This window comes from Podarcis liolepis, assembly GCF_965112155.1.
Source record: "Podarcis liolepis genome assembly, chromosome: 1".
NCBI classification, from domain to species: Eukaryota; Metazoa; Chordata; class Lepidosauria; order Squamata; family Lacertidae; genus Podarcis; species Podarcis liolepis.
In genome coordinates, this window is record NC_139554.1 from 73,145,247 (window position 1) to 73,164,047 (window position 18,801).

An 18,801-nucleotide genomic window follows, 5' to 3' on the forward strand; every position below is an offset into this window, starting at 1 on the left:
GTGTAGAGACTACACAGCTTTGCCTGGTCAGCTGCTGTGTACATGAAGCATTTCTAAAATCACTGCTTGGAAACTGTGGATTCACCCTTGGATTGAATAGCCAACGTTTGTCTTTCTGGACCTTGCTGCCACATTTCACAATGTAGTGTTGGTACCCAAATGTATAATGATCACCAGCCCCTTCTCAGCATACACAGCTAGAGTGCTTCATGTTATGTGCAGTTTTTCTTCTGGACAGACAAGTTGGTTGCCATGTCTTCAATGCAACCATTAAAGCACATGTCACTGTCTTTGAAATCAGTTGTGTCCAAGCCTTTGTAGACAAGAATTTCCAAACATTATAGACTTTCCCTTATGAGGGCTCATAGCTCAGTACACTTGCTCACCTTTAAGGAACTCCTCTGGTGTCCTTGCTACAATTGTCTAGAAAGAAGGCCGTCGTGGAATTAGTCTCAGCTGCCTGTTTCTGAAGAGTGACTCTCCCATTACGAAGACCTATATGAATCCATCTTGAGGTACCTCCAAGATGTGGCATTCACCTGATTGTTGGTCATTTTGTAGCTTGTGCCTTTCCTCGCATGGGTCAATTTTGAACTGTGTGGGCAGAAATGGCTCACCTGAGGCTGCTGTGACACCAGCTGATTGGCAGTTGGACAACTCCACCCACCTGTCAAGCTTGCTGTACTCCATCAAGCCAGCTACTTCAGTCTTCAGGCTGTCCCCACAGAGACTGCACTAGACACACAACCACAGCATCTGTCCAGCAGCGGTTGGATATGCTAAGTCAAATTTTGTGCAGCTCAGCTCTTCCTTCACATTCTTGTTAGACTTTTTGTTGCACTTCTTGTTTCTTTTTAACTTTAAAGAGTTTTTTTATTAAGCCAGGGATTGGGAACCTGTTGCCTTCCAGATGTTGTTGCACTCCAACTCCATCATCTCTAGCCATTGGCATTGCTGGCTAGAGCTTGTTGGAACTGGAATCCAACAGCATCTGGAGGGCCCCAAGTTTCCTATCCTTGATTTAGCCACTATATAGTATATGCCAAGTATTAAGAACTGCTTCTGATTACCTGTCTGATTACTTAGCTGGGAAAGAGCCTGGATTTGGCTGTTTTAATTTTCAGAATTGGTTGCCTTTCTTGCAAATAAAACAGTAGTTTGACATAATCCCACAGGTTATGGTAAGCTTCCTGAGCATTGTTCATCTGACTCTTATACCTTTGTGCAGTAGAATGCAGTTTTCATACAGATCGATAGAACGGAATATTTAACCTTAAACAAAAATGTCCTGTGGCTTCCAGGCATGTTTGCAGGACATATCAACTGATATACCTCCCAGGAGTGAAATATTGAGTGGCACCAGTGCATGAGCTTGTGGTATTGCATCTCCATCAGTTTTACTGCCTTTTGTTCGTAGATAAATTGTTAATGAATAGGAAGCGCCTGCTTGTAAATTCCCAATTATTCAACCTGTGTTGTAACATATATCCTCAAGCAGATGGTAACAAGGCTGAAGGAGAGCCAAGTGCTGCAAACATTTATTCAAGTGTGCCTTCAAATGATTGATGCAATTGCACACAGAAAACAAATGTTAAAATTTAAATTGCACGTATGCTCACTCTGTTTCTTCACCAGAACATATTAAAATTAAGAGTATAAGTTTAGTGCAATTCAGGTACCTTTCCATTTTTATGTTATTTATCAAAACATCTATAACTGGAGCAAAAGGAGCACAGTTTTTGCAAACCAAATTGTAATGCCTTGTATCTCTTAACCGATTTTGGGTAGCACATTCTCAAATGGAGATATTTTCTTTCAGTGGTGCAGATAAAGCCCCTTTCCTTTTTCTTGAACAGAACCCAGCCCAGTTTTTGACATCAGCCTTGAAAACCGCAGTAATTCAACAGTAACTTTAAAGTGGAGCAATCGCGATCCAAATGCATCTAACTACACTTATCGGATACTAATAGAAGGAACTGATCCTCCCAGGAAAGAAACTTATAACACCACCAATGCAGTAATTAGGGGCCTGGAACCTGGAACATTGTATACATTCACGATATTCCCACAAGTTGATAATGGTGCAGTTGAAGGAGAACCAAATCATACAACTGTTTATACCAGTAAGGAAACATTTGAAATGTTATGCACATTCACATTTTACTTATGCATTTGCAATCTTATGTGGGTGGGGAAAAATAAATGGAGAGCAGGTTTGCTACCCACCAATGGTGAAAATAGTTTTTTAAGTCCTCCACTTCTCTTACCTGGCTCTAGGAAGATCGCAGGAGGGCTCTGGGAACACTCAGGGCCCTTGTGCGACCTTCACAGAGCCCACTAAGCAGCCCTCGACCTCACAGGGGTGGGGGCAGTTCTTGGGGTTCCTGGCTTTGCCTGATTTTGGTTTGGTTTTTTTTGCGCTTGGACCCCCAGAAACAAACCATCGCATAAGTGGCAAGTCCACTGCACCTTGCTTCCTTGTGCAGCTAATGTGCATTAAGGCTATGCCTTTCCAAGAATGAAAGATGCATTAGAAAGTAGGTGGGAAATTGTCTGCAGTTATTAAAAATGTTTTCTGAGTTTATACCAGGGTACGCACTGAAGGGACACGGGTGGCGCTGTGGTCTAAACCACTGAGCCTAGGGCTTGCCAATCAGAAGGTCGGCGGTTCGAATCCCTGCGACGGGGTGAGCTCCCGTTGCTCGGTCCCTGCTCCTGCCAACGTAGCAGTTCAAAAGCACGTCAAAGTGCAAGTAGATAAATAGGCACCACTCCGGCAGGAAGGTAAACGGCGTTTCCGTGCGCTGCTCTAGTTCACCAGAAGTGGCTTAGTCATGCTGGCCACATCATCTGAAAAAACTGTCTGCGGACAAATGCCGGCTCCCTCGGCCAGTAAAGCGAGATGAACGCCGCAACCCCAGAGTCATTTGCGACTGGACTTAACTGTCAGGGGGCCTTTACCTTTAAAAAAAAATATGCACTGAATAAGTTTGATTTTTTTTAAAGTTGATTCTACAGCAAGTTTGTTCTTGGCAAGTAAAGGTGGAAACAGATATGACAAGTAGCTGATGCCTCCTAAGTGAATGTTTAATCTTGACGAAATATTAGCTGTAAGAATTTATGCAATACTAAATCTGATAACACTTCCTTAAACAGGGCCCAATCCAGTTTTTGGCATCCAGGTTGAAAACCTCAGTGACACAGAAGTAACTTTAAAGTGGAACAACCCAAATGATTCCAACTACACTTATAGGATACTAATAGAAGGAACTGATCCTCCCAGGGATGAATCTTCTAACACCACCAGTGCAGTAATTGGGGGCCTGGAACCTGGAACATTGTATACATTCAGAATATACTCACAAGTCGATCATGGTACAGTTGAAGGAGAACCAGATACTACAACTGTTTATACAAGTAAGAAAGATCTATGATGATTTCTAACTGTCATGGGCTCCATAAATGTCCATTCCCTGCATCTTCAATATGGAGTCAAACAGAGCTATAGCCAGAAGGCCTGTAATATGCTGGGGAACTAGTTTTCTGCACACTTAGTTGCAGCTGTTTAATACGATATGCTTGTCATTTTAATGGAATGGATGCCAAATTGCAATTGTGGGACGTTCTTTTATTCTTATTCTGAAATTTATGCTCAGTTGTAGAATTGACAGGGGTTGAGAATGGGGGAATAATTCTGATTCCAATTTATTGAGTGGGGGAGAGAGAGCCCTTTTGCCAAGTTCATAAGCAATATGCAGTAGTGACACAGAATGGAAGTGTCTGTGAGGGGTTTTTGGGGGGAGGTGGGAAGGAGTGAAATAAAATTTGATATTGTGAGAGAGCTAACTGGGAGAAGATAATGCAAGGCCTATAGGTAGCACTGACTCTGCCAAAGAACCTCCCCCAATTTTCATATTTTAGTATGCCGTCTTGCGACTTGATGCAGAAGGTAACATAGAAATGTTTTAAATTAGTACAGTGGTACCTCTGGATGTGAACGTGATCCGTTCTGGAGCCCCGTTCGCATCCTGAAGTGAACGCAACACGCGTCTGCACATGTTGTGATTCGCCACTTCCATGCATGCGTGTGACGTTATTTTGAGCATCTGCGCATGCACGGAGTGGCGAAACACGGAGGTAACATGCTCCGTTACTTCCGGGTCGCCGCAGAGCGCAACCCAAAAATGCTTAACCCGAAGCTACTTCAACCCGAGGTATGACTGTACATGTAAGTGGACTTCTTTAATTTTTGCGGGTTTGAAAGCAAAACTTAGGCATCTGCCCTCCCATTTTTATTTTTATTTTGAGTGAAAATATTGAAATCCCCACAAAAAGGTCAGTTAGTTAAATTATAGTAAACCTACATCAGGGTCAAAAATTTCTAGCAGTAACATCTAGCTGTGTAATTAAAAAAAATCCCTTCATCAGTGCGGCTAAAACCCTTTTCCTTTTTTAACAGAGCCCAGCCCAGTTTTTGATATCAGTCTTGAAAACCGCAGTAGTTCAACAATAACTTTGAAGTGGAAAAACAGCGACCCAAATGCTTCCAACTACACTTATCGGATACTAATAGAAGGAACTGATCCTCCCTGGAATGAAACTTATAACACCACCAGTGCAGTAATTGGGGACTTGAAACCTGGAACATTGTACACATTCACAATATTCCCACAAGTCAATAACGGTGCAGTTGAAGGAGAACCAAATGCTACAACTGTTTATACAAGTAAGTCCAAGTTCATACAAGTAAGTAAACATTTCAGACTGCCTGTTTCTGTACCATAAAGACATAAAGAGGAACGCCAGCCGCAACATAGCCTTTCCCTATTATTTTGCTAGACTAAGTATATTTTTCCTTGGCCAGTCCCCTTCCTGGCCAAAGCCCCATCCAGAGACATGCCCCAGTATATAATTGAGGATTCATCCTTTCCCACAGGAGGGAAGGGCCCAATGTCTACCCAACCACAAAAGGAACTTCTGCCCAAATGCAGAAGCAAAGACAATGCAAGAACTGAAAGGGGGACGGGACAGGAAGATGTCAAAGGCCATTAGCTCACACCAACAACTGGACTGGCATATCAACCAGAACTCTCCATAACGAAGTGGACCGATTCATGGAGCATAAGGCTACTAACCAAGATGGCTATGCTCTCTGCCTCCATAGTTGGACGCAGTAATACTTCTGAATACCAGTTTCTGGGAGAGAGTGCTCTTGCTCTGAGGTCCTCCTTTTGGGGCTCCCCATGGGCATCTGATTGGCCACCATGAGAACAGGATGCTGGACTAGATGGGTCTCTGGCCCGATCCAGCAGGCTCTTTGTATGTTGTTGTGATGGTATGGGAAGAGGGACCCTCTTTCCTGTGCTTCAGTGTCCAATTGCCTGTGCCTGCCCCAAGTCAAAGGAGGCACCCAGTGACAAAACGTGAAGACCCAAGAGTTCACTTTTCCCTGCTGCATCACCTAACTCAATAGTGTTGCCTGTCTGGCTCAGTCCGAGTGGAAATGCTCGGGAGATGGGATTTCGTAAGGTTTTGTGGAACCTCTCACAATATTACGAACCATCACAATATTACCAACTCTACTCGACGGGCCTAGAGGTCCCCGCCTCTAATCACCACCACAATAGCCTACACCTGACAAGCTGCAATGCAGAAGGAAGGGCCCCTTTTGTGTTATTCAATATGTGCTTGCAGCAGTTGCTAGAAGATTGATTGCAAGTATTAAGAACGTGATTATCATGTTAGTTTAATATTTTAAACTGAATCTTCGAACCATAGAGTTGATTGTAGTACAGTTCTCTAGTTAGCAAGTAAAGCAGAGGTGGTGATATAGCAAAAGTCTGTATTGGCAGGGGGTTGGACTCGATGGCCCTTGTGGTCTCTTCCAACTCTATGATTCTATGATTCTATGAAATGAACGTCTAAAAATTTTGTACCTTAAAAGTAAAACTGTCCTTCTGTATTTGTTTTTAATAATGTAAATGTTAATATTCCAACAAAACATTAGCTTACTACATTATAATTAAACTCTATACCTGTTCAAGAGATCTCTGGCACATCTAACAGTGTCATAATATTTCCCTTCGCTTGCATAGCTAAAATCCTTTTCTTCTTTTTTAAACAGAGCCCAACCCAGTTTTTGATATCAGTCTTGAAAACCGCAGTAGTTCAATGATAACTTTGAAGTGGAAAAATAGCGATCCAAATGCATCTAACTACACTTATCGGATACTAATAGAAGGAACTGATCCTCCCAGGGATAAAACTTATAACACCACCAGTGCAGAAATTGGGGACTTGGAACCTGGAACATTGTATACATTCACAATATTCCCACAAGTCAATAATGGTACAGTTGAAGGAGAACCAAATGCTACAAGTGTTTATACAAGTAAGTCCAAGTTCATACAAGTAAGTAAACATTTCAAACTGCTAGATTTCTTTACCATAAAGATGCATTCTGTACATTCAAACTGTTTACTCAAGCAGGAGATGACAAGATTGAGGTAGACAAGTAGATAATGGTAAAACTGAAGGAGTCTCAAATAATGTAACTGTAGATACAAGTATGTTTTAAGATTTCTCTTAAGGGTAATGCTATATATTCATGATACATACTTGAGCAGAGTAGGTATTATATGATTGCCCTTGTAGTTTCCTGGCTATTGGTGGTTATGCTAATACATCTGCATAGTTAACGCACGCTAAAGATGCTGGTTGTTGTCATTGTGGTTAAAAAAAAAGAAATTGCATGCCTTAAGTCTCTTATACCAGGAAAGCAGAATTACTATTTTTAAGTTGATTCTGAAGTACGTTCCTCTGACAAGTGATGATCTACCGCAGAATGTGTGATCTCTACATTAGCTGCCTCTGCCTATCCTTCCATTTTTGTTTTATACCGTACTCTAACAAAATGGTAGCCAATCGTATTGTAGTAACCGTTTACATTTCTCAAGGAACTTCTGATATCACTATTTTAATATTGTGATGCAACTTTATGTTATTGGCACAGCTAGATCCCTTTTCTTCTTTCTTGAACAGAGCCCAGCCCGGTTTTTGACATCAGCCTTGAAAACCGCAGTAATTCAACAGTAACTTTGAAGTGGAACAATAGCGATCCAAATGCTTCCAACTACACTTATCGGATACTAATAGAAGGAACTGATCCTCCCAGAAAAGAAACTTATAACACCACCAGTGCAGTAATTAGGGGCCTGGAACCTGGAACATTGTATACATTCACGATATTCCCACAAGTTGATAATGGTACAATTGAAGGAGAACCAAATGCTACAAGTGTTTATACCAGTAAGTAAATTACAACAGGTGGAGATTCCCAGTCTCTGCATTTCTGTACCATGAAGGTGTATTCACAGTATGTGCTTGATCAGAAGCTGACAAAATGGTGGTAGACATGCATGTGTCTAAACAATTAAATTCAGTTTTAATGTTAAATACCATTTATTTTCCACCGTTACATATTGTTTACAGGTGCGGTATTCTTCTTGGTTTTTTGTTAGAAGCTAGCCTGCTTTCCCATTTCAATGATTTACTCACTCCCCACCCCCAAAAATTCCTGTAGATGCCCTGAGGTTGCTGGGCTCCCAACTCCCATGACCCCCAGCTATCGGGGGAGGGAATCATGGGTATTGAAGTGCATCATTCTCTGGAGGGCACCTCTTTGGCTAGCCTTTGCCTTAGAGGCCTATTACAAATAAAAGGGAAGTGGTCCTCCCAGGAATGACGCTTCTGATGTCCCCAGTGCAGCAATTAGTAGCTTGGAATCTGGAACATGGTGCAAATGCAAACATATCCAATAGCAGCTGATTAAAAAAACAAACTGAAGAAGACCAAGCTGATATATCTGTTTATATAAGTAAGCAAATTAAAACGGGGCAATTTCCAAAATGACATTCATTACTATGCCATTTAGGTACTTTACGTACATTCGCATTTTCTTTTTGAGCAGAACAAGCTTGAGGTTGTACAGATTTAAGAAGAATCTGTACAAAGGTGTTCTTGGACACTTAAGGCATTCCCCCCCCCCTGGAAAAATGTATATATATGGTGAGGTTGTACAGGAGGCACAATGGATCTTCCCCTTCCCCTTCTCCCTGACGCCCCCTGAAGCCTCCGATCTGCTGCAAAGATTCCCCCAAACCTCCAGAAGCGATTGAGAGTGTATAGGAAGCTTTAGGAGGGAGGAGAGGGTGGCCTGTTGCGCAAGCAGGACAGCACAGCTGGATTTCAGGCAGCGTACTTACCCTTACTTGTCCCTCCCATGGTTCAGATCTCACTTTCCTTTTGCGTTTCCCCCATATAGAGCCCAGTCCTGTCTCTGGCTTCGATGTTGTTGGTATTGACACAATGAACGTAACCTTAAGATGGGAAGACAACGATGCTGCTTCTTCAGGGTACACTTACATAGTATTGTATCAACAAAACCAAGTGGAAATGAATGTGACATCACGATACAAGAACGTTACCATTCTAGGACTTTTACCAGGCACCCTCTATCGCTTTAGTGTATTTCCACAAGCAGCAGACAACCTCACCAGAGGGGACCCACAAACCACACACAGGTACACAGGTAAGTAGCTAAAAAGCAATTGAAAGTGTTCCTTAAAGTGCTAACAATAAGTATTAAAAATACGTTTCCATGAGAGAGTTGAATAATTTAGTGTGTGTGTGTGTGTGTGCACGCCTTATAATAACAAAGGAAAATCTTTTGGAGGTTATGATGCTAATTTGGAACACAGTTCAGCTTATATATATATTTAAAAGCCTTTTTCCCCCCTTGACAGCTCCTAGCTCAGTCACCAGCATCAGAGTTACAGATGTCAGTATAACAACAGTCAACTTAACATGGGAAAATCTTGATGCAGCTTCTTCAGAGTACACCTACAGGATACAGATTGGTGGTGAAGCCACTGAGGACAAGATATTCCCAACTACAAGTGCTGAAATTTCAGAGCTAACTCCTGGGACCAATTATACATTCAGCATTTATTCTGTAGCAGGGTATAATCAAACTGAAGGGAGACCAGGCAGCATAAATAACTGTACAGGTAAGTCTGTTCAATGGCAGAAGGGCAGAATCTTCTCCTTTATATGCTTAAGCAGATAAGGTGATGTCTGCAGAAATGGGACAGGGGGTGAAGCAAACAAAAGCAGAGCAGACTTCATGTCTTTTTTGAGGAAAAGTGTTTTATTAGGCTACCAAATTTAAAATCTGACTTATTTTGCTTCTCTGTGCCCTGGGTATGTGTACAAGGCAAATGAACAAAGGGAAAATTATCCCCACCTTCATGTCAATAGCATTTGGCGACATCCAGCCAGACTATGGAGTGAAGAACGCCTGAAGAAAATACGTCCACCTGTATATGCAAACTAATAATAACCACTCTTAGATTCCAACCCTAACCCTGCTTACTTAGCAGCAAGTTCCGTTGAATTCAACAAGAATTGCGTCTGAAAAGACATAGTTAGGACTGCGCTGTTAGAGGCAGTGTTTGAAACAATTAATCTTCTTTTCAGTTCCTGGTGATAAATAAAGGATTTGATGCAAACAGAAAAAACCCTCTTTGGTGTGCAAAAAGGCCTTTTCTAATTGAGTGTTTTATCTCTTGCATAAGATACAAGAACTGCAATCCTTTTGCTTCCGTTTGCACAAGGTGTATGCAGTCTCTTGCCGTGTGGTCTTGCACAGAAGCCCCACGCAATGCCTTCTGTTAGCTCTTATGCAGCAGTTAATTGCAAGACCAGCCCCCTTTTTTTGTCTAACACATTTTCTCCTGGCCAGATGAATGTTATATATTAGGCATGTCCAGCAGGTCAATTGTGATCTACCAGTTGATTGTGAGATGTCCCTGGTCGATCGCCCCTCCTCCCCAAAACAAAAGCTCAAAAACTTTGGTCAATCCAATGGGTGTATCACTGGCACTATTTTTATAGTGGGAGTAGATTGCAGTCTCTTGGGAGTTGGACATGCCTGTTATACATGATCCAAATTTGATATGCCATTTCTCCTTGTGCCCTCCTTGTTGTGGTGTGTCTTGTGTCCTATTATGAACAAACTGAAATGCATACAGTGGAACCTTGGTTCTCGAACGGCTCAGTTGACGAACAAATTGGCTTCCAAACGCTGAAAACCCGGAAGTAAGTGTTCTGGTTTTCAAGTGTTTTTCGGAAGCCAAACATCTGATGCAGCTTCCGCTTGAGTGCAGGAAGCTTCTGCAGCCATTCGGAAGCCACGCTTTGGTTTTCGAACGTTTCAGAAGTTGAACAGACTTACGGAACGGATTCCGTTTGAGAACAATGGGACTACTGTATTGTAAAGAGACAAAGTAGGGAACAAACCTAGTAGGAGGAATTAAGAGATTTGGTTCTGTTCTGCCCTGCTGCCTTTTACATTCAAGTGTTGTGTGTGTTTATTAAATGCCCTGTGTGACTAGCCTGCTTTCTTTGTTGTAGATGCCGCAAGAGTGGAGGTGTTGAACTGCATGCAAGTCGCCAAGCAGCCAAAATTGATTCTAAACTGGTCTAATCCAAAGGGGAGGTTTGCTGACTTTGGAGTTGACGTCTTAAATAGTACTTGGGGCAGTAAAAATATATCGGAAAACCATACCACAGTAACAGATTTGAACTACTATACCAACTACACTGTTAGAATTGTCACACATTCGTGTGGGAAAGATAGTCATCCTCAGGAAAAAATATGTCCCACAAGTATTGGTGGTAAGCATATAGTTGCTTTGTCTGGGGTTGTTGGCAAGGAATGCATAATGGAAATGAGTTTCTGAACTAGATAGCTATTGGCATTACATAAAATAATTATATCACATCGCAAATTTTAGGCCCAGTGGAAAGGTGTGTGTTCGTCAACAGAGATAGACGTGGGTGTGTGGTTGTTTAAAAGTTTAGAAATAGTTTTATGACCACTTATTTAAGAAAAAGAGTCTTTCCATTTTTTTGCTAAAGGAAAACCTCACAGCTGGAGAGTTCATATATTATTATCTTTAACCCTTTTGTCCCTTGTTTTTATTGCAATTGTGTCTGTTGGGGGGGGGATACCAAAACTAAAACTAAAATAAAACAGAATACCATTAGTATATACAGCATAGAAGATGCCAGTCCAAATAGGAACATATTACAGTGCTTTCAGAAAATATTAAGCTTTTGTGAAGCTCCATGCAAAGGAAGTTGCACAGTTGTGGGGCAGCCACCAAGAAAAGTCTCTTACAGTTTGACTTGGAATAGAGGGCCTTCAAGCTTTCACACCAACGTTTGCTGCTTGATCCTTTGTTGTTTGCCATGTATGTAAACCACTGCAAGGAACATCCATGTGGTGGCTTCATGCATGATGCAGGTGCAATGTGTAGTGGCATTTGGAGCGTCTGAATGAAGTGGGTGACTCCAGGTGGTAACTTGCACTTTTAAGAGTTGTAGAGTACAGAAATCATTTCAACAAATCTCAATATAGCTAATGTGCTATACAGATAATCAAGAACTAGGCTATTCTTTGCAAACAGGCCGTTGTGTTCCTTTGTAGTGCTGCAGAAAGAGATTTGATATACAAAAATTGTTTCCCCTACATTCCATGTTTGTTTTATTTGTTTTTATATGCTTTATACTAGTGGTTTACAGGTTTTACGTTGTATTTTTGATTTTATGTTTTCTGTTTACAGGTTTTATGTTGTACACTGCTTTGATACTTTTAAAATATTAAACAGTTTATAAATGTTTTCAGTTAATAAATATTTGCTTTCCAGACCCTCCATCTCCACTTACAGCCCCTGCCATTGTGGGAACCACTCACAACTCCTTGACAGTTCGGTTCAGTAGCTTTAATGCAAGCCATGGACCTTTAGTAGCATATGCAGTAATCGTCACACGAAAAGGTAAAACAAAAACAAAATGCATGGCCAGTACAGCCATTTTATCATTTATTTTAAAAAATCTGTCCTTATGTAAGAAGCTCTGTTCCATACTTTCTCTTTTGTTTTTAAAAAAGTAGTAGAAGTAAAATTCTGAGACTGCATTTAGAGTTGATACCTGCAGTATTGCAATGATTAGATCTGATTGTTTCTGGCAACAGTGAAGGAAATGTCAACATTTTTTGGGTGCAATCAAGATTTTATTGATTCCTCAGCAAAACCCACTTTGTTTCATGTTTATATTTCTATAGAGCACCTGTCAGCATGGTATTGATCAAAGCTATTATATCAACCAAGATAGGAACTTGAACGCAATGTGTTTTGACTATACACGATTTTGGCTTTAGGCTCAATCCCCAGAATGTAACCCCCATGTAACTTATGGGTTTACTTCTTTTTTTAACTTAATATTTTGATTTTGGACAATATTGAAGTAGCTGTTGGATATTTTACTGCTAATGAACTCTATGAGTATCTAAAAATCTATCATTTTCTATTTACTTGATAATTACGGTACCTGATGGTGTATTCTCATTTTTACCCCCATACAGATGTAGTCTCTGCAGAGGCCTTGAAATATACCTATGATGATTTCATGAAACGGGGAGCAGATGCTTACGTTGCATATGTCAAAGATGAGCAAATGCGTTCCTCTTCCCCCTCCAACAGTGAACAGCATACTATTGAAATAGGAGACGGATCCATAACACATGGTTATGTCAGTGGGAAGTTAATCCCACTTAATTCATACAGGTATTTTAATTCTATTTCTAACTCCATTTCCCTGAGTCGTGTTGATGACTAAAACATAATAAATGAGTAACACACACTTTTTCTTTAAAAATCAAACTCTGATTTCAAATCCCATTTTTTTTCCTCCTCTGCCTTGCATTAGGGTATATGTTGCTGGCTTTACTCGCATTGACTATTTGAATGACACCATTGATGAAAAGGAGAGTTATGTCTCATTTTCAAAAATTTCAAATGCTGTTGTCTTACCTCAAGATCCAGGTACGTTTATTTCATCATCATCAAACCTTTTATTGGCATCACATCCAAACATACAAAACAAATCAATACACAATTACCACTTCCCCAGTGGCAAAAACATTTGCTAAAAGGAAGGAGGCAGAGCAGTCAATCGTCACATCTCTAGGTCTCCAGGGAGATCAGATGTCTGCAGTGTATTTCGACAACAAAAAAAACAAATAGATATATTTAGCTACTAACTTGGTGAGCTCCTGATCATTCCCCAGTAATAGAAAATGTATGATCTCCAACTCTGGTTTCCATTTGGGGATACAGAGTTCATCTAGAAATTGCTTACGGAGATCAGCATATAGTTTACAATTAAGAACCATGTGTGTAAGGGTTTCCACCAGGTGGTCTTCACCTGGGCAAGTTCTTTCTCCTTCCACCCTGCCTGAGAACCTTCCCCAAAGGAGAACCCAGTTCTGTTCCCCTCCTTGCCAAAGCGTAGCCTTAGACCTTTGTGTCTAATGAGCAGAGTATATAAAACCAACCCTGTGGGGTAGTACGTTGCCACCACTCCTTAAGTCCAAACAACCTGGAATTCCCAGACATTACTGGGCACCCCTAAAATTCTAGAGAAGCAAAAGCTAAAGGCCAGACCCTCTGTTTCCAGAGTCTCAGGTTAAACACTTACTCAGTAGCAAGTGACCAAGAGATTGGGAACTAGACTCAGTACCCAAGAAGACAGGCATCAATCTTATATGGTAGGTTTATTAAAATTAGTAGTAGCAGAACTCCAAGGTTTGTAGAATAAAATAAAATTTAGAAATGCAAACCCCACAGTGAGGACCAAGTATGCTTGGCAACTGTAGAATGCAAATGTACTATTGGGATTGCAGTGGAGCGCTGGGAGGAAAAAGGGGGAGAGAATGGAGTGTCGCAGAATACTGAACAGAAAAATCCCACAGTGTACCATTTTTTTCTTGTGAATCCCACTTAAACATGGAATCCTGCATGTATCTTAACAGCCTGACCTCCCTTACCATCTGATGTCTTGTGTGAACTACACACAGGGTTGGGCATAAGGTCCTAGTACTAGCTATTGGATTTTCTTTGCTCTTGAGACTTTCATCTGCTTTGTGGCTTGTAGTTGAGTCAGATGTGCCGTGGAGCAGGCTCCAGTTCACCTTATGGGAATTTTCCAGTTGCCAGCTCATGGTCAGTAGGGGCAAAGCCTTAACCATAAGTCCTGGTTCAGAGGACACAGTATTCTAAGAACCTTAGAATAATAGAATTGTGGAGTTGGAAGGGACCATGAGGGTCATCTAGTCCAACCCCCTGCAATGCAGGAATCTTTTGCCCAACACGGGGCTTGAACCCACGACCCTGAGGTTAAGAGTCTCATGCTTTTACAGGCTGAGCTATCCTGCCTTGGCTGAGCTCAGTGCAGCACCGCAGTTAAAAGGACTGAGGAAGGAGCAAAGCAGCTGCAAGCTCCTCTCTGGGAGCCCACACAGTTGGCTTACTATGTCAAGTGAACCAGGTCTGATGCGTGTAACCGGGGTCAGACCTAAACTCTGATTTGTTGAGACACCACTGAATTGCACTGAACGACCCTTTGATTCCTGAGAGTTCAGCTAGCAATGTCTGTTCGTTTTAGCTTGTTTGGATAATGGGAGATTCAAATATCTCACTGAATCGTTACCCTTCCCAATAATTTTACCCAATAAAATCTCAGTGCTGAATAGAAACTGTGAGCTTCTGCCTTGCTAGGGCAACAAAAGCTAGTGATTGCTGAGAGTATACTTGAAGGGCCCTTGTTAAAACCTTGTGGTTGCCTTGCCGTTATGGCTTGTAAAGGAGTTAAAATTGTTTGTTTCTTTTCCAGATGTCATCATAGGAGCCGTTGTTGGATGCATTCTGGCTGCTGCTGTTATTGCTGCAGGAATTGGTTTTTTCATCTTCTGGAAGAAGAGAAGGTATATTAGCTACTGCATAATTCTTTACAAGGATGTAGTTGTGCATAACACTTCATGATGCAGGTCTCCGCTGCTTCTCTTTCACGTATTTGGAATGCTTGGGCTCTCTTTCTACCATGCATTCAAACCATTTTCAGGCTGTCTGTCTTAGGAAGGCCAGGAGGCCTTAATTATTTTTTACCAGGGTGTAATAACTCTGCAGGTAAGAAATAGGTTCTCCTTAATGAACCAGCTTAGTCCAAATACAGAAAGTCCTGCCAAACTGTGACTTGATAGGTCAGCAATGGTTAGTCTTTAAAAATAATTAAAGTCGCTTTACCTCTTTTCTTAGTCTTTATTCTCTGAGTTCCCCATGGCCACAGCTGACCATTCCAGGGATACCCACCTGATACAGTGCTCTTGAAGGGAGTTGACATTTTATCAGAAGTCATGCTCTGCTGATACTCTTTTTTTCTCTTGGGAAGGCTCTGTGGGTGGATTTTGTTCATTCGCAGTACCTGATTGCCATAAAGTTGGTCTAGAAGAAATTCCTCCCTGATGAGACTGGGCTTGTGACCCTGGGAAGTGGTTTCTTTTTGGTCTTCGTGTGCAGCTTGGATGGTTTACTTCCTCAAAGGCTCTGGATCTGTTGCTCTGTAGACTGTTCTTCATAGAATGCTGTGTAATCTGCAATCAGCGGCGGAGGAAGCCGCTCGGGTGCCTGGGGCGGTGCACCCAGGGGCGGGGTGAGCCGCCCATAGGGGTGGAGCACACCATGGGGCCTCCAGAGTCTGCCTGCCTCCTCCCACTCCAGCCGCCCTACAGCTGGGGAGCAGGCAGCGGGTGGAACTCTTGGGCAATGTGGAGCCTATGGGCACCCAAGCTACTGCATCTCTCCCAGGAGAGACATATGGCTCGGGCACGCTGCAGGCCCCGCGGTGAGTGCCGCCTGGCATTTTGTCACCCCCTTCAGTGGTGACACCCGGGGCGGCCCACACCCACCACACCCCCTTCCTCCCCCCCTGTCTGCAGTGTGTGAGTTCATCTTTGGGGAAAGCTGTGCCTTGTGGCAAATGGGTTGGGTCACATGGACCCCAGTACTTTCCAATCCTATATTTGTTGCTTAATGGAAGGCATAGTTTGTGGCCTGATGTTGGCATTTAGCCAAACCAGTAGTTGCGGAAAGCTTTGTATTTTTTATTTCAGTTTTTCCAAGAGTGAAAAATGCAACTAACCCTTTTTCAAAATCTACAATTCTACAGGAAAGGTGGAAAAAACAACCAGGTGCCATTTACCCAATTAGAGTGAGTTGACTATTACTATCTTCTCTTTAGAATATACTGAGGATCAATCAAAATTGGCTTTGTTTTAAAGTGGTGGGAGAGATAATACTTGGAGGGCTTTAAAAGTATTTGGGGTCATTGAGGTCCTAATAACCTATGTTATAAAACTCTGTGTTATGATTAATTGGTGTAATAATGTGTCAGAATGCCTGTGTAAAGATACTAAATAACATGCAAAGGTCTTTCTTCCTTGGTGGTTAGCTGTGGGGTGCCCTGTTTCACCAGTATTAAATTCAACCTAGTTTCTATGGCTCTAAGATAGATTGTGCATTGTGTGTGCGCAGGGGAGTAGGGTTATACCTGCCCAGGTAGGGGCACAGCTGGGCCACCAGCCCAAGCTGATGGAAGGCACTCCAAGGCCATCCGAGCCGCAAGCAACAGCAAAGGATCCAGGAGTACCCCCAAGCTATGTGTAGTAACTACTGGGTTGCTTTTTCTTATCCTTCCGGATGAAGCAATTTATGTGAGGAGTCAGGAGAAATAGATGGAACTAAATAATTGGAAATGGCAGGAGCATAGCTTAGACTATAAAGAAGATCAATTTTTAAAGCTATGTTTTTGCTCCAAAATTTAATTGGGCATTCTTGTATCACAGCAGGGAATTTGTAGTTTATGTAATACTAGATTCCAAGTATTATGTATAAAATTGTCCTGCTCAGTTAATAAAGGCTGTAACTAATGTGTGCAATTTTTCTCTCTTCCTTTCCACCTTCCTCTGCAGACCGAGAAAGTAAGCAAATAATTTACTATACTCTAGATGAATAATAGAAACAGTGCTTGAATTCATGCCTCTCATTTGATTATGCTTTATTTCTGTTCAGCTTCTCAGAGAATGCTTGGTGCTTTATTTCCTAAGCAAGCGTGTTATGTTGTGTACACTCAGCACTTCAGCTGTCAAAATATGGATTTGGAATTTCTCAGTTTCTGTTGTCCCTAATTCTCACCTTGTTGGACTCCAGCATGCCCTTGGTGTAGGGGCCAGATTGCTGCCTGTGAAAATTCATGGCACAAATAAGACGAGAGCAGTCAGCGGGGAAAGGTGGCAGCATGACTGCCACTTACCAGCGAAAAGAGGTTGGAGGGAGCTGCAAGGTTTACAGTTGTGTTGGACTGACTCTGCTGGGGTACCTGCACAATGCTGACCTCCCCACCACCACACCTTCCCCCCTCCCTCTACTTCTTAGTAAGTGGCAGCAACGCTGATGTCAGGAGGCCGGGTGTAAACCCAGCCCCCCCTCCACACCAGCTATTCCTGAAATAAAACCTCCAGTCCCTACTGGGCTATGACCCTTTTCTAGTCAAGAGTCTGTGCTAGGCCCAAAACAATGGATGGCATATCTCAGGTACTGCCCCTATGAAAGTAACAGGGCAACTAAATGTGCCTGGGTGGCTCTGGGGACATTCCAGCACTGCTGCCACCGTCTTCAGGAGACCATGTGTGCACCGCCACCTCTCCCTGGCAGCTGCTCCGGAAATTGAGTTTTTAGCAAAATATGTGTGTCCTAGATAATGCCGACTGCTACAAGGTGGTTGTTTTTTGTTTCTTTTCAGATCAAAGTTATTTAAAGTGGAAGACTTTGAGTCTCATTTTAAGAAACAGAAAGCGGACTCAAACTGTGGATTTGCAGAAGAGTATGAGGTATGCATCTGAAATGTTCTCAGCTTTTTCTCTGTCGTCGTAATGTTTACATTCTTCCACATAAGAGCTCAGCTACGTAGCTCTCGTGTTGTAACCCACCCCGGGCCCTTAGGGTGAAGGACAGGTAATAAATTAAATAATGACAACAACATATGCTTCCTCCTGCGCAGCTGAAAGATTAAGACTGTCCCGTCTTCTCTGAACAGTTGAAAAAGGAAGGTGCAATAGGACTTGAGTCCCTGCAAAATCTGAAATTCATGTTTTGAGGTGGATTTCATTATTTAAAGAGCCAAAATTCAACTGTGAAAAAGCCATATGCAATGGGAAACAATAAGCAAACCTAACAATTAGGAATTACCTTCCCCCAAAGTTCAGTGCTGTTGGATGCCATATGGCCAAGTGTTGAAGAACCATTTGCATGTCATGAGGTAAAATAATCCTAAATTCCTTCTCTATTTGCTGCAGGAGCTCAGGCCTGTTGGTACAAATCAGCCCAGATTTGCAGCTGAACTACAAGAGAACAAAGCAAAAAATAGATATAACAATGTCTTGCCATGTAAGTTCCTCAACCCTACTGCTACTAAAAACTGACCTGGCACCATCACTGTGCTAGAATCCCTTCTCCCCCTCCACCCCTATCAGCAAAGATAAGTGGGCTAGGATCAGACTCTAACGCTACTTTTAATCCTAATTACTACACCACCTATATTCTTTCATCTGGTTCATAGTGTTTTCTTTATTTAGTGGCTTAATTCATTTTATGTGGTGTGTGCTGTGGAAAAAGGAAAATATATTGACACATCCTTTTAATAATAACAACAATAATAATAATAATAATAATAATAATAATAATAATAATAAATAATTATTTTTTTGCAGATGATATTTCTCGTGTCAGACTTCAGATCAATGACCATCCAACCAATGATTACATTAATGCAAACTATATGCCG

General features: G+C 41.9%; 1 protein-coding gene across 1 annotated transcript in view; it reads left to right on the forward strand.

Annotated features, from left to right (window-relative positions):
• Window positions 1–18,801, forward strand: part of PTPRJ (protein tyrosine phosphatase receptor type J) — an 80,043-nt gene that overhangs the window by 50,517 nt on the left and 10,725 nt on the right. Inside the window, exons 4-19 of the mRNA XM_083496109.1 lie at window positions 1,857–2,123; window positions 3,157–3,417; window positions 4,460–4,726; window positions 6,125–6,391; window positions 7,042–7,308; window positions 8,324–8,590; window positions 8,805–9,068; window positions 10,474–10,737; window positions 11,772–11,900; window positions 12,488–12,689; window positions 12,832–12,947; window positions 14,797–14,887; window positions 16,129–16,170; window positions 17,761–17,848; window positions 18,314–18,404; window positions 18,728–18,801. Coding sequence (XP_083352235.1) covers window positions 1,857–2,123; window positions 3,157–3,417; window positions 4,460–4,726; window positions 6,125–6,391; window positions 7,042–7,308; window positions 8,324–8,590; window positions 8,805–9,068; window positions 10,474–10,737; window positions 11,772–11,900; window positions 12,488–12,689; window positions 12,832–12,947; window positions 14,797–14,887; window positions 16,129–16,170; window positions 17,761–17,848; window positions 18,314–18,404; window positions 18,728–18,801 — 2,957 coding nt within the window. The remainder of the gene's footprint in view (window positions 1–1,856; window positions 2,124–3,156; window positions 3,418–4,459; window positions 4,727–6,124; window positions 6,392–7,041; window positions 7,309–8,323; window positions 8,591–8,804; window positions 9,069–10,473; window positions 10,738–11,771; window positions 11,901–12,487; window positions 12,690–12,831; window positions 12,948–14,796; window positions 14,888–16,128; window positions 16,171–17,760; window positions 17,849–18,313; window positions 18,405–18,727) is intronic.